At 43.2% G+C, this 18,025-nt stretch overlaps 3 protein-coding genes across 3 annotated transcripts; all 3 read left to right on the top strand.

The window, feature by feature from the left end:
- Positions 1–1,684: 1,684 nt before the first annotated feature.
- Positions 1,685–2,620, top strand: LOC144929487 (olfactory receptor 51G2-like). The gene has a single exon (XM_078848976.1). The coding sequence runs from the start codon at positions 1,685–1,687 to the stop codon at positions 2,618–2,620; it is 936 nt and encodes a 311-aa protein (XP_078705102.1).
- A 6,145-nt stretch (positions 2,621–8,765) lies between these two features.
- Positions 8,766–9,701, top strand: LOC144929486 (olfactory receptor 51G2-like). The gene has a single exon (XM_078848968.1). It carries the CDS (start codon positions 8,766–8,768, stop codon positions 9,699–9,701), a length of 936 nt encoding a protein of 311 aa, XP_078705094.1.
- Positions 9,702–15,846: 6,145 nt separating this feature from the next.
- On the top strand, positions 15,847–16,782 carry LOC140896218 (olfactory receptor 51G2-like). The gene has a single exon (XM_073307687.1). The coding sequence runs from the start codon at positions 15,847–15,849 to the stop codon at positions 16,780–16,782; it is 936 nt and encodes a 311-aa protein (XP_073163788.1).
- Positions 16,783–18,025: the final 1,243 nt, after the last annotated feature.

The following is an 18,025-nucleotide window of genomic DNA, read 5'->3' as shown; positions in this document are numbered from 1 at the left end:
AGGATTTTTCCTCTGGCCAGGAGGGATTTTAAAGGGGTTTACCCTTCCCTTTGTATTTATGACAGTTTTACATATACATTCATTATGGCAGTTCAGCTCCATGTCTGTCACAATGCCGGTCATGGGTGCTACATATTTTATGAATACAGGACATAGATAGTCAAAGAGCAAGTGGGAGAGAACAACGGACTACTTTCATGTGGAAAATGAAGTTCCATTTCCATGTATACTCATGCATTTGACTTTCAAATCCACTTCCTGCAAACTCTCATCATGCCTGAATAACAGCTGCTGGGGTTACTATGTACTAGAAAGTGAGATCTCAGGGAATGTATATTTTACATTCGGATCCCAATGCCTGTTACCACCCTGGATAGAGGCTACAGACTGACAGAACATCACCTGTGGAGAACCAGTCAGCTATTAATCCAGGGACAGAGGAGCTACTAGACTTCTGTTTGCTGACAAGCGACTAATTGAGGGCTGAGACACTGATCTTTACAGGTTCTGAAGAAATCCAGATGACAGACGCTACATTTTAAATCCCACTCTAACCTGAAAAATCACCTCTGAAAAAAGATCAGAGGGAAAAGAATGGGTTGACATGTGCGTGCTAAAGTAAATATTATGCCAAATCTTTTTATTGTAAGACAAATATTACAAACCAAACTTTCAGGACATGCATGTATATCGAAAGTCAGCAGCAGAGTTGTTGGACTCTCTACAGGAAGAAACAGCGGTAACTTTATTTCTTAATGGGTTTTTCTTTAGAAAGTATTTCAGAAATACTCCAAATACTGTTTACAATGGGTTTGTGCTTACAACGGGTTTGTGCTATTAACTCTTTGTTCAGTGAACAGTTCCATAAATCCGTCTTCTGGTCATTGCCAAGAAGCTGTTTCTAAAGCTTATACTCTGGGTCATGAATGCAATCCCCCTGCAACTCTCTGGAGTGGAGAAAATAAAAAAGATATCTTTTTTTTTTAATAAAAAAGATATGCATTTATAAATAGCTTCAATGCAGGGGGGATAAATACAATGACCGTTTTCACCATGCACAGCCCATGTGTTAAAACATGTCATGATACAATGGACCACACTCAGAAGTGGAGGGCCAGAAAAGGTGTCTCTGGGATGGTCACAACTGTAAAATTACACAGTGTTCAAGTAGCCTATGGAACTACCAGCCCTGACCTATCAATGGTGCCAAGACCTTAGCAAGATTTAAAGGGGGACTGGAAATTTATATGGCTAACCATAAAATCAAATTACAGTTGGGAGGATTTTTTTAAAAATAGTCTTGGAGGGGCTCTAAACCTTTCTGATTTACACCACAAAATATGGCCAATGAGTGGCTGTCATGGGGGCATTTTCCCTGGGAGCAGGTTATCTCATAGGTGCATGTTGGAGGACTTTTTCCACCTTCCTTTGATGAATCTGGAACTGGCCACTGGATACTGTGCTAGATGGACTGCAGGTCTGATCCAGTCTGGCAGTACCTATCTTTCTTTCAGTGGTGTAAATCCAAGACAATGTTTTTCCTCATCTTCATTGAGCTCCTGGGAGTCTCTAGACCTCCATTGAGAACAGAAAGATGTCTCATTAAATATCATTAAATATCATCCTGTTCTTTTTTCCTTTCAGGAAGGAAAGTTCAAAACTCCTCTGACCTGCCCAGTCCATTATGTCAGCTGTCAATGACACCAAATCAAATTCTGCAGTGTTCCTTCTCACCGGAATACCTGGGCAGGAAGACGTCCATCTCTGGATCTCTATCCCCTTTTGCTTAATGTATGCCATTTCAATAGTAGGAAATTCAGTCATTCTGTTCATTATAAAAACAGATCCAAACCTCCATGAACCCATGTACATTTTCCTTTCCATGTTGGCAATCACAGACCTTGGCTTATTGATAGCCACCATACCGACGATACTGGGCATATTCTTGTTTAATTCTAGGGACATCAACCTTGATGCGTGTTTTGCCCAGCTCTTCTTCATCCACTCCCTTCAGTGTATGGAATCCTCTGTGCTTTTGTTGATGTCATTTGACCGCTTCATTGCAATCTGTAACCCACTGAGATATACTTCCATCTTAACTCTGCAGAGAGTAGCGAAGATGGGACTGGTCTTTGTGCTAAGATCAGTGGCCGTAATATTCCCACTCCCCTTTCTCCTTAAACGATACCAATACTGTGGAGCCAATGTCCTCTCCCATTCCTATTGTCTGCACCAGGACGTCATGAAAATGGCTTGTTCGGATATCACAGTGAACAACATCTATGGCTTGTCTGTTGCAATCTCAACTATGGGTTTGGACTCGCTGCTCATCTTCCTCTCTTATGTGATGATCATCAAAACAGTGCTGAGTGTTGCATCCCCCATGGAGTGCCTTACGGCCCTGAACACCTGTGTCTCCCACCTCTGTGCTGTCCTGCTCTTCTATATACCAGAGATCGGTCTGGCTCTGATACACAGATTCGGGAATAGTTCTTCTCATTTGCTTCAGATTCTCCTGGGCTATGTCTACCGGCTTGTTCCTCCCCTGATTCATCCAATCGTGTACAGTGTGAAAAGTAAACATCTTCGTGCGAGAATAATCAGAGTGTTCATCAAATGAAGGGTCAGTTAATCACCTGGCTCCCTCACTGGTGATACGGGAGATGAAAAACATGGGCCACAGCCACCCATTCCATCCTGAATTCTCTTCCCCCGAGGCCCCTCCCTCTGTCCTATCTCTTCCCCCAAGTTCCCACCCCCTGCTTCTGCTTTTTATCTGAGCCTCTGTCCCCGCTCCAGGCTGGAAGCCAGAGCCAGGCCTTGCTAAGAGCTTTCCAAGCAACCAGTGCCACTGTGGGGAGTCCCAGACCCTCCATCTCCCCTGGACAGGTAACTTGAAGGCCCGAGAGAAACCACCAGCCTGTGTTCCTGCCCCCAGGATATATAATCCAGGTAAGGTGGAGAGTCTGGGGCTCGCCACAGAGGCCTGGGATCACTGGGTAGCTCTTACCACAGCCCAGCTCTGGCCTGGCCTGGGGACAGAGTTTGGGGAAGTGAAGGAGCACAGAGTAGGGCTTAGTGGGAAATGATGGGTCAAGGGGGGCTAACCAAAAGAATGTAAGTTGGGGCAGTTCTCTCTATATATATCAAGACCAAAGCATGTCTAATTTAGCTTGTTGTGAAATCTGAGATAGATGAGTGTAGACGTGTGACATCTGCCTTTTATTTTAAAACCATTTTTTCATGGATCCGTTGTCTCTGGCATGTTGTGCACATTTCATTGTAAGTACCAACCACAGTCACAGTTTTGCTTTTGCTATTATCCCAATGAATTATAGGCTCATTCATGTACCAAAAAACCCCTCAAATGAAAAACAAAGAAACTGAAACTGATTCAATTGAAGCCTCGCCCCTGCATATATCAGTATATATATTTATGTGGTGGGGGGAGCATGAAGTTTGACAGACACAAAGAAGGGGGTATGTTCAAATAAATTAGATAACAACTGATCCAATCTGACATTCTGTATAGCACAAGCTGCAGAATTTAACCCAGTTGCCCCCGTATTGAGCTCAGTGACTTGTGCTTGACTATCGCATAACTTGTGCTCATCTAAAGTGTATCTTCCAGGAAGGCATCCAGTCTTGGTCTGGAGGTATCAGGAGAATCCACCACTTCCCTTGGCTCTTTTTTCCACTGGTTAAATACCCTCACTGTTAAAAATGTTTTCCTCATTTCCAAATTTAATTTGTCTGGCTTCAGTTTTCACCCATTGATTCTTGTTATACCTTTCGCTGCTAGATTAAAGAGCCCATTTGTGGCTGATATTTTATCCCTGTGAAAGTGCTTGTATACTGTCTTTAAGTCACGTCCCAGTCTTCCCTACTTCTACTCTCTATGCCCCTGTTTATACAGCCGAAGGTAAATTGGAAATGACAAAGGAGAAAGACATCCTGGGAGCTCATGTGGAATTGTTTGTCTGCTATGACCCTCTTATGGGCCCTGGCCAATGGATTTGTCCCTCAGTAGATTCAGGAGAAAGCATAACTCAGTGTAATCATCTGGAAAAGGAAATGATCTTGGGTTCCTGTTTAATGATGTCATCGGAGGTTAATTCTCTGAGTTTCTGGTCATCTCAGTATGCTTAACCGGCAGCTTCACCCTGCTCAGCCATTATTCCCAGAGAGAAAGGATGGATCAGGGGTTAAAGTGTTATCCTGGGTCTCAGAAGAACTGGCTTCAGTTCCAGGCTCTTCCACAGATTCCTTCTGTGACCTTGGGCAATACAATTAGTCCCTCTATGCCTTAGCAATGTGTGTTTTATAATAGAGCTCTGTGTAAAGGTATACATCTTGGAAGAAGGGATGCTGGCCATCCTTACCTGATGAGGGACCCAATGCTGGGAAACAGTGACACTGAAAAAGACTTGAGGGTCATAGTGGATAATGAGTGGAACATGACCTCTGAGTGCAACACGATGGCTGAAAAAGCTTGTGCAATCTGGGATATACAACCAGGGGACTGTCAAGTAGAAATAAAGAGGTTATTTTACCTCTGTGTTTGGCACTGGTGCCACCCTTGTTCATAGAATCATAGAATCATAGAATCATAGAATATCAGGATTGGAAGGGACCTCAGGAGGTCATCTAGTCCAACCCCCTGCTCAAAACAGGACCAATCCCCAACTAAATCATCCCAGCCAGGGCTTTGTCAAGTCTGATCTTAAAAACCTCAAAGGAAAGAGATTCCACCACCTCCCTAGGTAACCCATTCCAGTGCTTCACCACCCTCCTAGTGAAAAAGATTTTCCTATAATCCAACCTAAACCTCCCCCACTGCAACTTGAGACAATTACTCCTCATTCTGTCATCTGCTACCACTGAGAACAGTCTAGAGCCGTCCTCTTTGGAACCACCTTTCAGGTAGTTGAAAGCAGCTATCAAATCCCCCCTCATTCTTCTCTTCCACAGATTAAACAATACCAGTTCCCTCATCCTCTCCTCATAAGTCATGTGTTCCAGTCCCCTAATCATATTTGTTGCCCTCCACTGGACACTTTCCAATTTTTTCACATCCTTCTTGTAGTGTGGGACCCAAAACTGGACACAGTACTCTAGATGAAGCCTCATCAATGTTGAATAGAGGGGAATGATCAGGTCCCTCAATCTGCTGGCAATGCCCCTACATATACATCCCAAAATGCCATTGGCCTTCTTGGCAACAAGGGCACACTGTTGACTCATATCCAGCTTCTCATCCACTGTAACCCCTAGATCTGTTTCTGCAGAACTGCTGCTGAGCCAGTCAGTCTGTAGCGGTGCATGGGATTCTTCCGTCCTAAGTGCAGGACTCTGCACTTGTTCTTGTTGAACCTCATCAGATTTCTTTTGGCCCAAACCTCTAATTTGTCTAGGTCCCTCTGTATCCTATCCCTACCCTCAAGCGTATCTACCACTCTTCCCATCTGCAAACTTGCAAAGGTGCAATCCATGCCATCTTCCAGATCGTTAATGAAGATATTGAACAAAACCAGACTCAGGACAACCCTTAGGGCACTCCGTGTGATACCAGCTGCCAACTAAATATGGAGCCATTGATGACTACCCGTTAAGCCAGACAATCTAGCCAGCTTTCTATCCACCTTATAGTCCATTCATTCAACCCATACTTCTTTAACTTGCTGGCAAGAATACTGTGGGAGACCATGTCAAAAGCTTTGCTAACGTCAAGCAACAACATGTCCACTGTTTTCCCCTCATCCACAGAGCCAGTTATCTCATTATAGAAGACAATTAGATTAGTCAGGCATGACTTGCCCTTGGTGAATCTATGCTGACTTTTCCTGATCACTTTCCTCTCCTCTAAGTGCTTCAGAATTGATTTCTTGAGGATGTGCTCCATGATTTTCCCAGGGACTGAGGTGAGGCTGACTGGCCTGTAGTTCCCAGGATTCTCCTTCTTCCCTTTTTTTAAAGATGGGCACTACAATAGCTTTTTTCCAGCTGGAATATTGTTTCCAGTTCTGGTGTCTACAGTTCAGGAAGGAAGTTGATTCTTTGGAAAGCGGTCAGAGAAGAGACACAAGAATTATTAAAGTATTAGAAAACTTGCCTTATAGTGACAAACTCAATGAGCGCAATATATTTAGCTTAATGAAGAGAAGGTTAAAGGTGACTTGATCACAGCCTGTAAGTACCTGCCTGGGAAACAAATATTTAACAATTGTCTCTTCAATCTATCAGAGAATGTTATAACAGGATCCAATGTCTGAAAGCTGAAGCTAGACACATTAAGACTGGAACTAAGGTATAATTCTTTTTGCAATGAGGATATTTACCATGTGTCAAGGTTCCTTCCCCATCTGAACTCTAGGGTAGAGATGTGGGGACCTGCATGAAAGACCCCCTAAGATTATTCTTATCAGTTTAGGTTAAAAACTTCCCCAAAATACAAACTTTGCCTTGTCCTTGAACCTTATGCTGCCACCACCAAGCGGTTTAAACAAAGAACAGGGAAAGAGCCCACTTGGAGACGTCTTCCCCCAAAATATCCCCCCAAGCCCTGCACCCCCTTTCCTGGGGAGGCTTGATAATAATCCTCACCAATTTGTACAGGTGAACACAGACCCAAATCCTTGGATCTTAAGAACAATGAAAAAGCAATCAGGTTCTTAAAAAAAGAATTTTAATTAAAGAAAAAGTAAAAGAATCACCTCTGTAAAATCAGGATGGTAAATATCTTACAGGGTTATAAGATTCAAAATATAGAGAATCCCTCTAGGCAAAACCTTAAGTTACAAAAAAGGCACACAGACAGAAATAGTTATTCTATTCAGCACAATTCTTTTCTCAGTCATTTAAATAAATCATAATCTAACACATGCCTAGCTAGATTACTTACTAAAAGTTCTAAAACTCCATTCCTGGTCTATCCCTGGCAAAGCAGCATACCGACAGACAGACAGAGACCCTTTGTTTCTCTCCCTCCTCCCAGCTTTTGAAAGTATCTTGTCTCCTCATTGGTCATTTTGGTCAGGTGCCAGCGAGGTTACCTTTAGTTTCTTAACCCTTTACAGGTGAGAGGATTTTTCCTCTGGCCAGGAGGGATTTTAAAGGGGTTTACCCTTCCCTTTGTATTTATGACAGTTTTACATATACATTCATTATGGCAGTTCAGCTCCATGTCTGTCACAATGCCGGTCATGGGTGCTACATATTTTATGAATACAGGACATAGATAGTCAAAGAGCAAGTGGGAGAGAACAACGGACTACTTTCATGTGGAAAATGAAGTTCCATTTCCATGTATACTCATGCATTTGACTTTCAAATCCACTTCCTGCAAACTCTCATCATGCCTGAATAACAGCTGCTGGGGTTACTATGTACTAGAAAGTGAGATCTCAGGGAATGTATATTTTACATTCGGATCCCAATGCCTGTTACCACCCTGGATAGAGGCTACAGACTGACAGAACATCACCTGTGGAGAACCAGTCAGCTATTAATCCAGGGACAGAGGAGCTACTAGACTTCTGTTTGCTGACAAGCGACTAATTGAGGGCTGAGACACTGATCTTTACAGGTTCTGAAGAAATCCAGATGACAGACGCTACATTTTAAATCCCACTCTAACCTGAAAAATCACCTCTGAAAAAAGATCAGAGGGAAAAGAATGGGTTGACATGTGCGTGCTAAAGTAAATATTATGCCAAATCTTTTTATTGTAAGACAAATATTACAAACCAAACTTTCAGGACATGCATGTATATCGAAAGTCAGCAGCAGAGTTGTTGGACTCTCTACAGGAAGAAACAGCGGTAACTTTATTTCTTAATGGGTTTTTCTTTAGAAAGTATTTCAGAAATACTCCAAATACTGTTTACAATGGGTTTGTGCTTACAACGGGTTTGTGCTATTAACTCTTTGTTCAGTGAACAGTTCCATAAATCCGTCTTCTGGTCATTGCCAAGAAGCTGTTTCTAAAGCTTATACTCTGGGTCATGAATGCAATCCCCCTGCAACTCTCTGGAGTGGAGAAAATAAAAAAGATATCTTTTTTTTTTAATAAAAAAGATATGCATTTATAAATAGCTTCAATGCAGGGGGGATAAATACAATGACCGTTTTCACCATGCACAGCCCATGTGTTAAAACATGTCATGATACAATGGACCACACTCAGAAGTGGAGGGCCAGAAAAGGTGTCTCTGGGATGGTCACAACTGTAAAATTACACAGTGTTCAAGTAGCCTATGGAACTACCAGCCCTGACCTATCAATGGTGCCAAGACCTTAGCAAGATTTAAAGGGGGACTGGAAATTTATATGGCTAACCATAAAATCAAATTACAGTTGGGAGGATTTTTTTAAAAATAGTCTTGGAGGGGCTCTAAACCTTTCTGATTTACACCACAAAATATGGCCAATGAGTGGCTGTCATGGGGGCATTTTCCCTGGGAGCAGGTTATCTCATAGGTGCATGTTGGAGGACTTTTTCCACCTTCCTTTGATGAATCTGGAACTGGCCACTGGATACTGTGCTAGATGGACTGCAGGTCTGATCCAGTCTGGCAGTACCTATCTTTCTTTCAGTGGTGTAAATCCAAGACAATGTTTTTCCTCATCTTCATTGAGCTCCTGGGAGTCTCTAGACCTCCATTGAGAACAGAAAGATGTCTCATTAAATATCATTAAATATCATCCTGTTCTTTTTTCCTTTCAGGAAGGAAAGTTCAAAACTCCTCTGACCTGCCCAGTCCATTATGTCAGCTGTCAATGACACCAAATCAAATTCTGCAGTGTTCCTTCTCACCGGAATACCTGGGCAGGAAGACGTCCATCTCTGGATCTCTATCCCCTTTTGCTTAATGTATGCCATTTCAATAGTAGGAAATTCAGTCATTCTGTTCATTATAAAAACAGATCCAAACCTCCATGAACCCATGTACATTTTCCTTTCCATGTTGGCAATCACAGACCTTGGCTTATTGATAGCCACCATACCGACGATACTGGGCATATTCTTGTTTAATTCTAGGGACATCAACCTTGATGCGTGTTTTGCCCAGCTCTTCTTCATCCACTCCCTTCAGTGTATGGAATCCTCTGTGCTTTTGTTGATGTCATTTGACCGCTTCATTGCAATCTGTAACCCACTGAGATATACTTCCATCTTAACTCTGCAGAGAGTAGCGAAGATGGGACTGGTCTTTGTGCTAAGATCAGTGGCCGTAATATTCCCACTCCCCTTTCTCCTTAAACGATACCAATACTGTGGAGCCAATGTCCTCTCCCATTCCTATTGTCTGCACCAGGACGTCATGAAAATGGCTTGTTCGGATATCACAGTGAACAACATCTATGGCTTGTCTGTTGCAATCTCAACTATGGGTTTGGACTCGCTGCTCATCTTCCTCTCTTATGTGATGATCATCAAAACAGTGCTGAGTGTTGCATCCCCCATGGAGTGCCTTACGGCCCTGAACACCTGTGTCTCCCACCTCTGTGCTGTCCTGCTCTTCTATATACCAGAGATCGGTCTGGCTCTGATACACAGATTCGGGAATAGTTCTTCTCATTTGCTTCAGATTCTCCTGGGCTATGTCTACCGGCTTGTTCCTCCCCTGATTCATCCAATCGTGTACAGTGTGAAAAGTAAACATCTTCGTGCGAGAATAATCAGAGTGTTCATCAAATGAAGGGTCAGTTAATCACCTGGCTCCCTCACTGGTGATACGGGAGATGAAAAACATGGGCCACAGCCACCCATTCCATCCTGAATTCTCTTCCCCCGAGGCCCCTCCCTCTGTCCTATCTCTTCCCCCAAGTTCCCACCCCCTGCTTCTGCTTTTTATCTGAGCCTCTGTCCCCGCTCCAGGCTGGAAGCCAGAGCCAGGCCTTGCTAAGAGCTTTCCAAGCAACCAGTGCCACTGTGGGGAGTCCCAGACCCTCCATCTCCCCTGGACAGGTAACTTGAAGGCCCGAGAGAAACCACCAGCCTGTGTTCCTGCCCCCAGGATATATAATCCAGGTAAGGTGGAGAGTCTGGGGCTCGCCACAGAGGCCTGGGATCACTGGGTAGCTCTTACCACAGCCCAGCTCTGGCCTGGCCTGGGGACAGAGTTTGGGGAAGTGAAGGAGCACAGAGTAGGGCTTAGTGGGAAATGATGGGTCAAGGGGGGCTAACCAAAAGAATGTAAGTTGGGGCAGTTCTCTCTATATATATCAAGACCAAAGCATGTCTAATTTAGCTTGTTGTGAAATCTGAGATAGATGAGTGTAGACGTGTGACATCTGCCTTTTATTTTAAAACCATTTTTTCATGGATCCGTTGTCTCTGGCATGTTGTGCACATTTCATTGTAAGTACCAACCACAGTCACAGTTTTGCTTTTGCTATTATCCCAATGAATTATAGGCTCATTCATGTACCAAAAAACCCCTCAAATGAAAAACAAAGAAACTGAAACTGATTCAATTGAAGCCTCGCCCCTGCATATATCAGTATATATATTTATGTGGTGGGGGGAGCATGAAGTTTGACAGACACAAAGAAGGGGGTATGTTCAAATAAATTAGATAACAACTGATCCAATCTGACATTCTGTATAGCACAAGCTGCAGAATTTAACCCAGTTGCCCCCGTATTGAGCTCAGTGACTTGTGCTTGACTATCGCATAACTTGTGCTCATCTAAAGTGTATCTTCCAGGAAGGCATCCAGTCTTGGTCTGGAGGTATCAGGAGAATCCACCACTTCCCTTGGCTCTTTTTTCCACTGGTTAAATACCCTCACTGTTAAAAATGTTTTCCTCATTTCCAAATTTAATTTGTCTGGCTTCAGTTTTCACCCATTGATTCTTGTTATACCTTTCGCTGCTAGATTAAAGAGCCCATTTGTGGCTGATATTTTATCCCTGTGAAAGTGCTTGTATACTGTCTTTAAGTCACGTCCCAGTCTTCCCTACTTCTACTCTCTATGCCCCTGTTTATACAGCCGAAGGTAAATTGGAAATGACAAAGGAGAAAGACATCCTGGGAGCTCATGTGGAATTGTTTGTCTGCTATGACCCTCTTATGGGCCCTGGCCAATGGATTTGTCCCTCAGTAGATTCAGGAGAAAGCATAACTCAGTGTAATCATCTGGAAAAGGAAATGATCTTGGGTTCCTGTTTAATGATGTCATCGGAGGTTAATTCTCTGAGTTTCTGGTCATCTCAGTATGCTTAACCGGCAGCTTCACCCTGCTCAGCCATTATTCCCAGAGAGAAAGGATGGATCAGGGGTTAAAGTGTTATCCTGGGTCTCAGAAGAACTGGCTTCAGTTCCAGGCTCTTCCACAGATTCCTTCTGTGACCTTGGGCAATACAATTAGTCCCTCTATGCCTTAGCAATGTGTGTTTTATAATAGAGCTCTGTGTAAAGGTATACATCTTGGAAGAAGGGATGCTGGCCATCCTTACCTGATGAGGGACCCAATGCTGGGAAACAGTGACACTGAAAAAGACTTGAGGGTCATAGTGGATAATGAGTGGAACATGACCTCTGAGTGCAACACGATGGCTGAAAAAGCTTGTGCAATCTGGGATATACAACCAGGGGACTGTCAAGTAGAAATAAAGAGGTTATTTTACCTCTGTGTTTGGCACTGGTGCCACCCTTGTTCATAGAATCATAGAATCATAGAATCATAGAATATCAGGATTGGAAGGGACCTCAGGAGGTCATCTAGTCCAACCCCCTGCTCAAAACAGGACCAATCCCCAACTAAATCATCCCAGCCAGGGCTTTGTCAAGTCTGATCTTAAAAACCTCAAAGGAAAGAGATTCCACCACCTCCCTAGGTAACCCATTCCAGTGCTTCACCACCCTCCTAGTGAAAAAGATTTTCCTATAATCCAACCTAAACCTCCCCCACTGCAACTTGAGACAATTACTCCTCATTCTGTCATCTGCTACCACTGAGAACAGTCTAGAGCCGTCCTCTTTGGAACCACCTTTCAGGTAGTTGAAAGCAGCTATCAAATCCCCCCTCATTCTTCTCTTCCACAGATTAAACAATACCAGTTCCCTCATCCTCTCCTCATAAGTCATGTGTTCCAGTCCCCTAATCATATTTGTTGCCCTCCACTGGACACTTTCCAATTTTTTCACATCCTTCTTGTAGTGTGGGACCCAAAACTGGACACAGTACTCTAGATGAAGCCTCATCAATGTTGAATAGAGGGGAATGATCAGGTCCCTCAATCTGCTGGCAATGCCCCTACATATACATCCCAAAATGCCATTGGCCTTCTTGGCAACAAGGGCACACTGTTGACTCATATCCAGCTTCTCATCCACTGTAACCCCTAGATCTGTTTCTGCAGAACTGCTGCTGAGCCAGTCAGTCTGTAGCGGTGCATGGGATTCTTCCGTCCTAAGTGCAGGACTCTGCACTTGTTCTTGTTGAACCTCATCAGATTTCTTTTGGCCCAAACCTCTAATTTGTCTAGGTCCCTCTGTATCCTATCCCTACCCTCAAGCGTATCTACCACTCTTCCCATCTGCAAACTTGCAAAGGTGCAATCCATGCCATCTTCCAGATCGTTAATGAAGATATTGAACAAAACCAGACTCAGGACAACCCTTAGGGCACTCCGTGTGATACCAGCTGCCAACTAAATATGGAGCCATTGATGACTACCCGTTAAGCCAGACAATCTAGCCAGCTTTCTATCCACCTTATAGTCCATTCATTCAACCCATACTTCTTTAACTTGCTGGCAAGAATACTGTGGGAGACCATGTCAAAAGCTTTGCTAACGTCAAGCAACAACATGTCCACTGTTTTCCCCTCATCCACAGAGCCAGTTATCTCATTATAGAAGACAATTAGATTAGTCAGGCATGACTTGCCCTTGGTGAATCTATGCTGACTTTTCCTGATCACTTTCCTCTCCTCTAAGTGCTTCAGAATTGATTTCTTGAGGATGTGCTCCATGATTTTCCCAGGGACTGAGGTGAGGCTGACTGGCCTGTAGTTCCCAGGATTCTCCTTCTTCCCTTTTTTTAAAGATGGGCACTACAATAGCTTTTTTCCAGCTGGAATATTGTTTCCAGTTCTGGTGTCTACAGTTCAGGAAGGAAGTTGATTCTTTGGAAAGCGGTCAGAGAAGAGACACAAGAATTATTAAAGTATTAGAAAACTTGCCTTATAGTGACAAACTCAATGAGCGCAATATATTTAGCTTAATGAAGAGAAGGTTAAAGGTGACTTGATCACAGCCTGTAAGTACCTGCCTGGGAAACAAATATTTAACAATTGTCTCTTCAATCTATCAGAGAATGTTATAACAGGATCCAATGTCTGAAAGCTGAAGCTAGACACATTAAGACTGGAACTAAGGTATAATTCTTTTTGCAATGAGGATATTTACCATGTGTCAAGGTTCCTTCCCCATCTGAACTCTAGGGTAGAGATGTGGGGACCTGCATGAAAGACCCCCTAAGATTATTCTTATCAGTTTAGGTTAAAAACTTCCCCAAAATACAAACTTTGCCTTGTCCTTGAACCTTATGCTGCCACCACCAAGCGGTTTAAACAAAGAACAGGGAAAGAGCCCACTTGGAGACGTCTTCCCCCAAAATATCCCCCCAAGCCCTGCACCCCCTTTCCTGGGGAGGCTTGATAATAATCCTCACCAATTTGTACAGGTGAACACAGACCCAAATCCTTGGATCTTAAGAACAATGAAAAAGCAATCAGGTTCTTAAAAAAAGAATTTTAATTAAAGAAAAAGTAAAAGAATCACCTCTGTAAAATCAGGATGGTAAATATCTTACAGGGTTATAAGATTCAAAATATAGAGAATCCCTCTAGGCAAAACCTTAAGTTACAAAAAAGGCACACAGACAGAAATAGTTATTCTATTCAGCACAATTCTTTTCTCAGTCATTTAAATAAATCATAATCTAACACATGCCTAGCTAGATTACTTACTAAAAGTTCTAAAACTCCATTCCTGGTCTATCCCTGGCAAAGCAGCATACCGACAGACAGACAGAGACCCTTTGTTTCTCTCCCTCCTCCCAGCTTTTGAAAGTATCTTGTCTCCTCATTGGTCATTTTGGTCAGGTGCCAGCGAGGTTACCTTTAGTTTCTTAACCCTTTACAGGTGAGAGGATTTTTCCTCTGGCCAGGAGGGATTTTAAAGGGGTTTACCCTTCCCTTTGTATTTATGACAGTTTTACATATACATTCATTATGGCAGTTCAGCTCCATGTCTGTCACAATGCCGGTCATGGGTGCTACATATTTTATGAATACAGGACATAGATAGTCAAAGAGCAAGTGGGAGAGAACAACGGACTACTTTCATGTGGAAAATGAAGTTCCATTTCCATGTATACTCATGCATTTGACTTTCAAATCCACTTCCTGCAAACTCTCATCATGCCTGAATAACAGCTGCTGGGGTTACTATGTACTAGAAAGTGAGATCTCAGGGAATGTATATTTTACATTCGGATCCCAATGCCTGTTACCACCCTGGATAGAGGCTACAGACTGACAGAACATCACCTGTGGAGAACCAGTCAGCTATTAATCCAGGGACAGAGGAGCTACTAGACTTCTGTTTGCTGACAAGCGACTAATTGAGGGCTGAGACACTGATCTTTACAGGTTCTGAAGAAATCCAGATGACAGACGCTACATTTTAAATCCCACTCTAACCTGAAAAATCACCTCTGAAAAAAGATCAGAGGGAAAAGAATGGGTTGACATGTGCGTGCTAAAGTAAATATTATGCCAAATCTTTTTATTGTAAGACAAATATTACAAACCAAACTTTCAGGACATGCATGTATATCGAAAGTCAGCAGCAGAGTTGTTGGACTCTCTACAGGAAGAAACAGCGGTAACTTTATTTCTTAATGGGTTTTTCTTTAGAAAGTATTTCAGAAATACTCCAAATACTGTTTACAATGGGTTTGTGCTTACAACGGGTTTGTGCTATTAACTCTTTGTTCAGTGAACAGTTCCATAAATCCGTCTTCTGGTCATTGCCAAGAAGCTGTTTCTAAAGCTTATACTCTGGGTCATGAATGCAATCCCCCTGCAACTCTCTGGAGTGGAGAAAATAAAAAAGATATCTTTTTTTTTTAATAAAAAAGATATGCATTTATAAATAGCTTCAATGCAGGGGGGATAAATACAATGACCGTTTTCACCATGCACAGCCCATGTGTTAAAACATGTCATGATACAATGGACCACACTCAGAAGTGGAGGGCCAGAAAAGGTGTCTCTGGGATGGTCACAACTGTAAAATTACACAGTGTTCAAGTAGCCTATGGAACTACCAGCCCTGACCTATCAATGGTGCCAAGACCTTAGCAAGATTTAAAGGGGGACTGGAAATTTATATGGCTAACCATAAAATCAAATTACAGTTGGGAGGATTTTTTTAAAAATAGTCTTGGAGGGGCTCTAAACCTTTCTGATTTACACCACAAAATATGGCCAATGAGTGGCTGTCATGGGGGCATTTTCCCTGGGAGCAGGTTATCTCATAGGTGCATGTTGGAGGACTTTTTCCACCTTCCTTTGATGAATCTGGAACTGGCCACTGGATACTGTGCTAGATGGACTGCAGGTCTGATCCAGTCTGGCAGTACCTATCTTTCTTTCAGTGGTGTAAATCCAAGACAATGTTTTTCCTCATCTTCATTGAGCTCCTGGGAGTCTCTAGACCTCCATTGAGAACAGAAAGATGTCTCATTAAATATCATTAAATATCATCCTGTTCTTTTTTCCTTTCAGGAAGGAAAGTTCAAAACTCCTCTGACCTGCCCAGTCCATTATGTCAGCTGTCAATGACACCAAATCAAATTCTGCAGTGTTCCTTCTCACCGGAATACCTGGGCAGGAAGACGTCCATCTCTGGATCTCTATCCCCTTTTGCTTAATGTATGCCATTTCAATAGTAGGAAATTCAGTCATTCTGTTCATTATAAAAACAGATCCAAACCTCCATGAACCCATGTACATTTTCCTTTCCATGTTGGCAATCACAGACCTTGGCTTATTGATAGCCACCATACCGACGATACTGGGCATATTCTTGTTTAATTCTAGGGACATCAACCTTGATGCGTGTTTTGCCCAGCTCTTCTTCATCCACTCCCTTCAGTGTATGGAATCCTCTGTGCTTTTGTTGATGTCATTTGACCGCTTCATTGCAATCTGTAACCCACTGAGATATACTTCCATCTTAACTCTGCAGAGAGTAGCGAAGATGGGACTGGTCTTTGTGCTAAGATCAGTGGCCGTAATATTCCCACTCCCCTTTCTCCTTAAACGATACCAATACTGTGGAGCCAATGTCCTCTCCCATTCCTATTGTCTGCACCAGGACGTCATGAAAATGGCTTGTTCGGATATCACAGTGAACAACATCTATGGCTTGTCTGTTGCAATCTCAACTATGGGTTTGGACTCGCTGCTCATCTTCCTCTCTTATGTGATGATCATCAAAACAGTGCTGAGTGTTGCATCCCCCATGGAGTGCCTTACGGCCCTGAACACCTGTGTCTCCCACCTCTGTGCTGTCCTGCTCTTCTATATACCAGAGATCGGTCTGGCTCTGATACACAGATTCGGGAATAGTTCTTCTCATTTGCTTCAGATTCTCCTGGGCTATGTCTACCGGCTTGTTCCTCCCCTGATTCATCCAATCGTGTACAGTGTGAAAAGTAAACATCTTCGTGCGAGAATAATCAGAGTGTTCATCAAATGAAGGGTCAGTTAATCACCTGGCTCCCTCACTGGTGATACGGGAGATGAAAAACATGGGCCACAGCCACCCATTCCATCCTGAATTCTCTTCCCCCGAGGCCCCTCCCTCTGTCCTATCTCTTCCCCCAAGTTCCCACCCCCTGCTTCTGCTTTTTATCTGAGCCTCTGTCCCCGCTCCAGGCTGGAAGCCAGAGCCAGGCCTTGCTAAGAGCTTTCCAAGCAACCAGTGCCACTGTGGGGAGTCCCAGACCCTCCATCTCCCCTGGACAGGTAACTTGAAGGCCCGAGAGAAACCACCAGCCTGTGTTCCTGCCCCCAGGATATATAATCCAGGTAAGGTGGAGAGTCTGGGGCTCGCCACAGAGGCCTGGGATCACTGGGTAGCTCTTACCACAGCCCAGCTCTGGCCTGGCCTGGGGACAGAGTTTGGGGAAGTGAAGGAGCACAGAGTAGGGCTTAGTGGGAAATGATGGGTCAAGGGGGGCTAACCAAAAGAATGTAAGTTGGGGCAGTTCTCTCTATATATATCAAGACCAAAGCATGTCTAATTTAGCTTGTTGTGAAATCTGAGATAGATGAGTGTAGACGTGTGACATCTGCCTTTTATTTTAAAACCATTTTTTCATGGATCCGTTGTCTCTGGCATGTTGTGCACATTTCATTGTAAGTACCAACCACAGTCACAGTTTTGCTTTTGCTATTATCCCAATGAATTATAGGCTCATTCATGTACCAAAAAACCCCTCAAATGAAAAACAAAGAAACTGAAACTGATTCAATTGAAGCCTCGCCCCTGCATATATCAGTATATATATTTATGTGGTGGGGGGAGCATGAAGTTTGACAGACACAAAGAAGGGGGTATGTTCAAATAAATTAGATAACAACTGATCCAATCTGACATTCTGTATAGCACAAGCTGCAGAATTTAACCCAGTTGCCCCCGTATTGAGCTCAGTGACTTGTGCTTGACTATCGCATAACTTGTGCTCATCTAAAGTGTATCTTCCAGGAAGGCATCCAGTCTTGGTCTGGAGGTATCAGGAGAATCCACCACTTCCCTTGGCTCTTTTTTCCACTGGTTAAATACCCTCACTGTTAAAAATGTTTTCCTCATTTCCAAATTTAATTTGTCTGGCTTCAGTTTTCACCCATTGATTCTTGTTATACCTTTCGCTGCTAGATTAAAGAGCCCATTTGTGGCTGATATTTTATCCCTGTGAAAGTGCTTGTATACTGTCTTT

The sequence above is a fragment of the Lepidochelys kempii genome, chromosome 1 (genome assembly GCF_965140285.1).
Source record: "Lepidochelys kempii isolate rLepKem1 chromosome 1, rLepKem1.hap1, whole genome shotgun sequence".
NCBI classification, from domain to species: domain Eukaryota; kingdom Metazoa; phylum Chordata; order Testudines; family Cheloniidae; genus Lepidochelys; species Lepidochelys kempii.
The sequence above is the reverse complement of the archived record's forward strand: the minus strand, read 5'-3'. Positions and strand labels throughout refer to the sequence as shown.

Excerpts from the sequence above, each read along its gene's own strand:
- LOC144929487 (XM_078848976.1), top strand. The coding sequence starts at position 1,685 with ATGTCAGCTGTCAATGACACCAAATCAAATTCTGCAGTGTTCCTTCTC.
- LOC140896218 (XM_073307687.1), top strand. The coding sequence starts at position 15,847 with ATGTCAGCTGTCAATGACACCAAATCAAATTCTGCAGTGTTCCTTCTC.
- LOC144929486 (XM_078848968.1), top strand. The coding sequence starts at position 8,766 with ATGTCAGCTGTCAATGACACCAAATCAAATTCTGCAGTGTTCCTTCTC.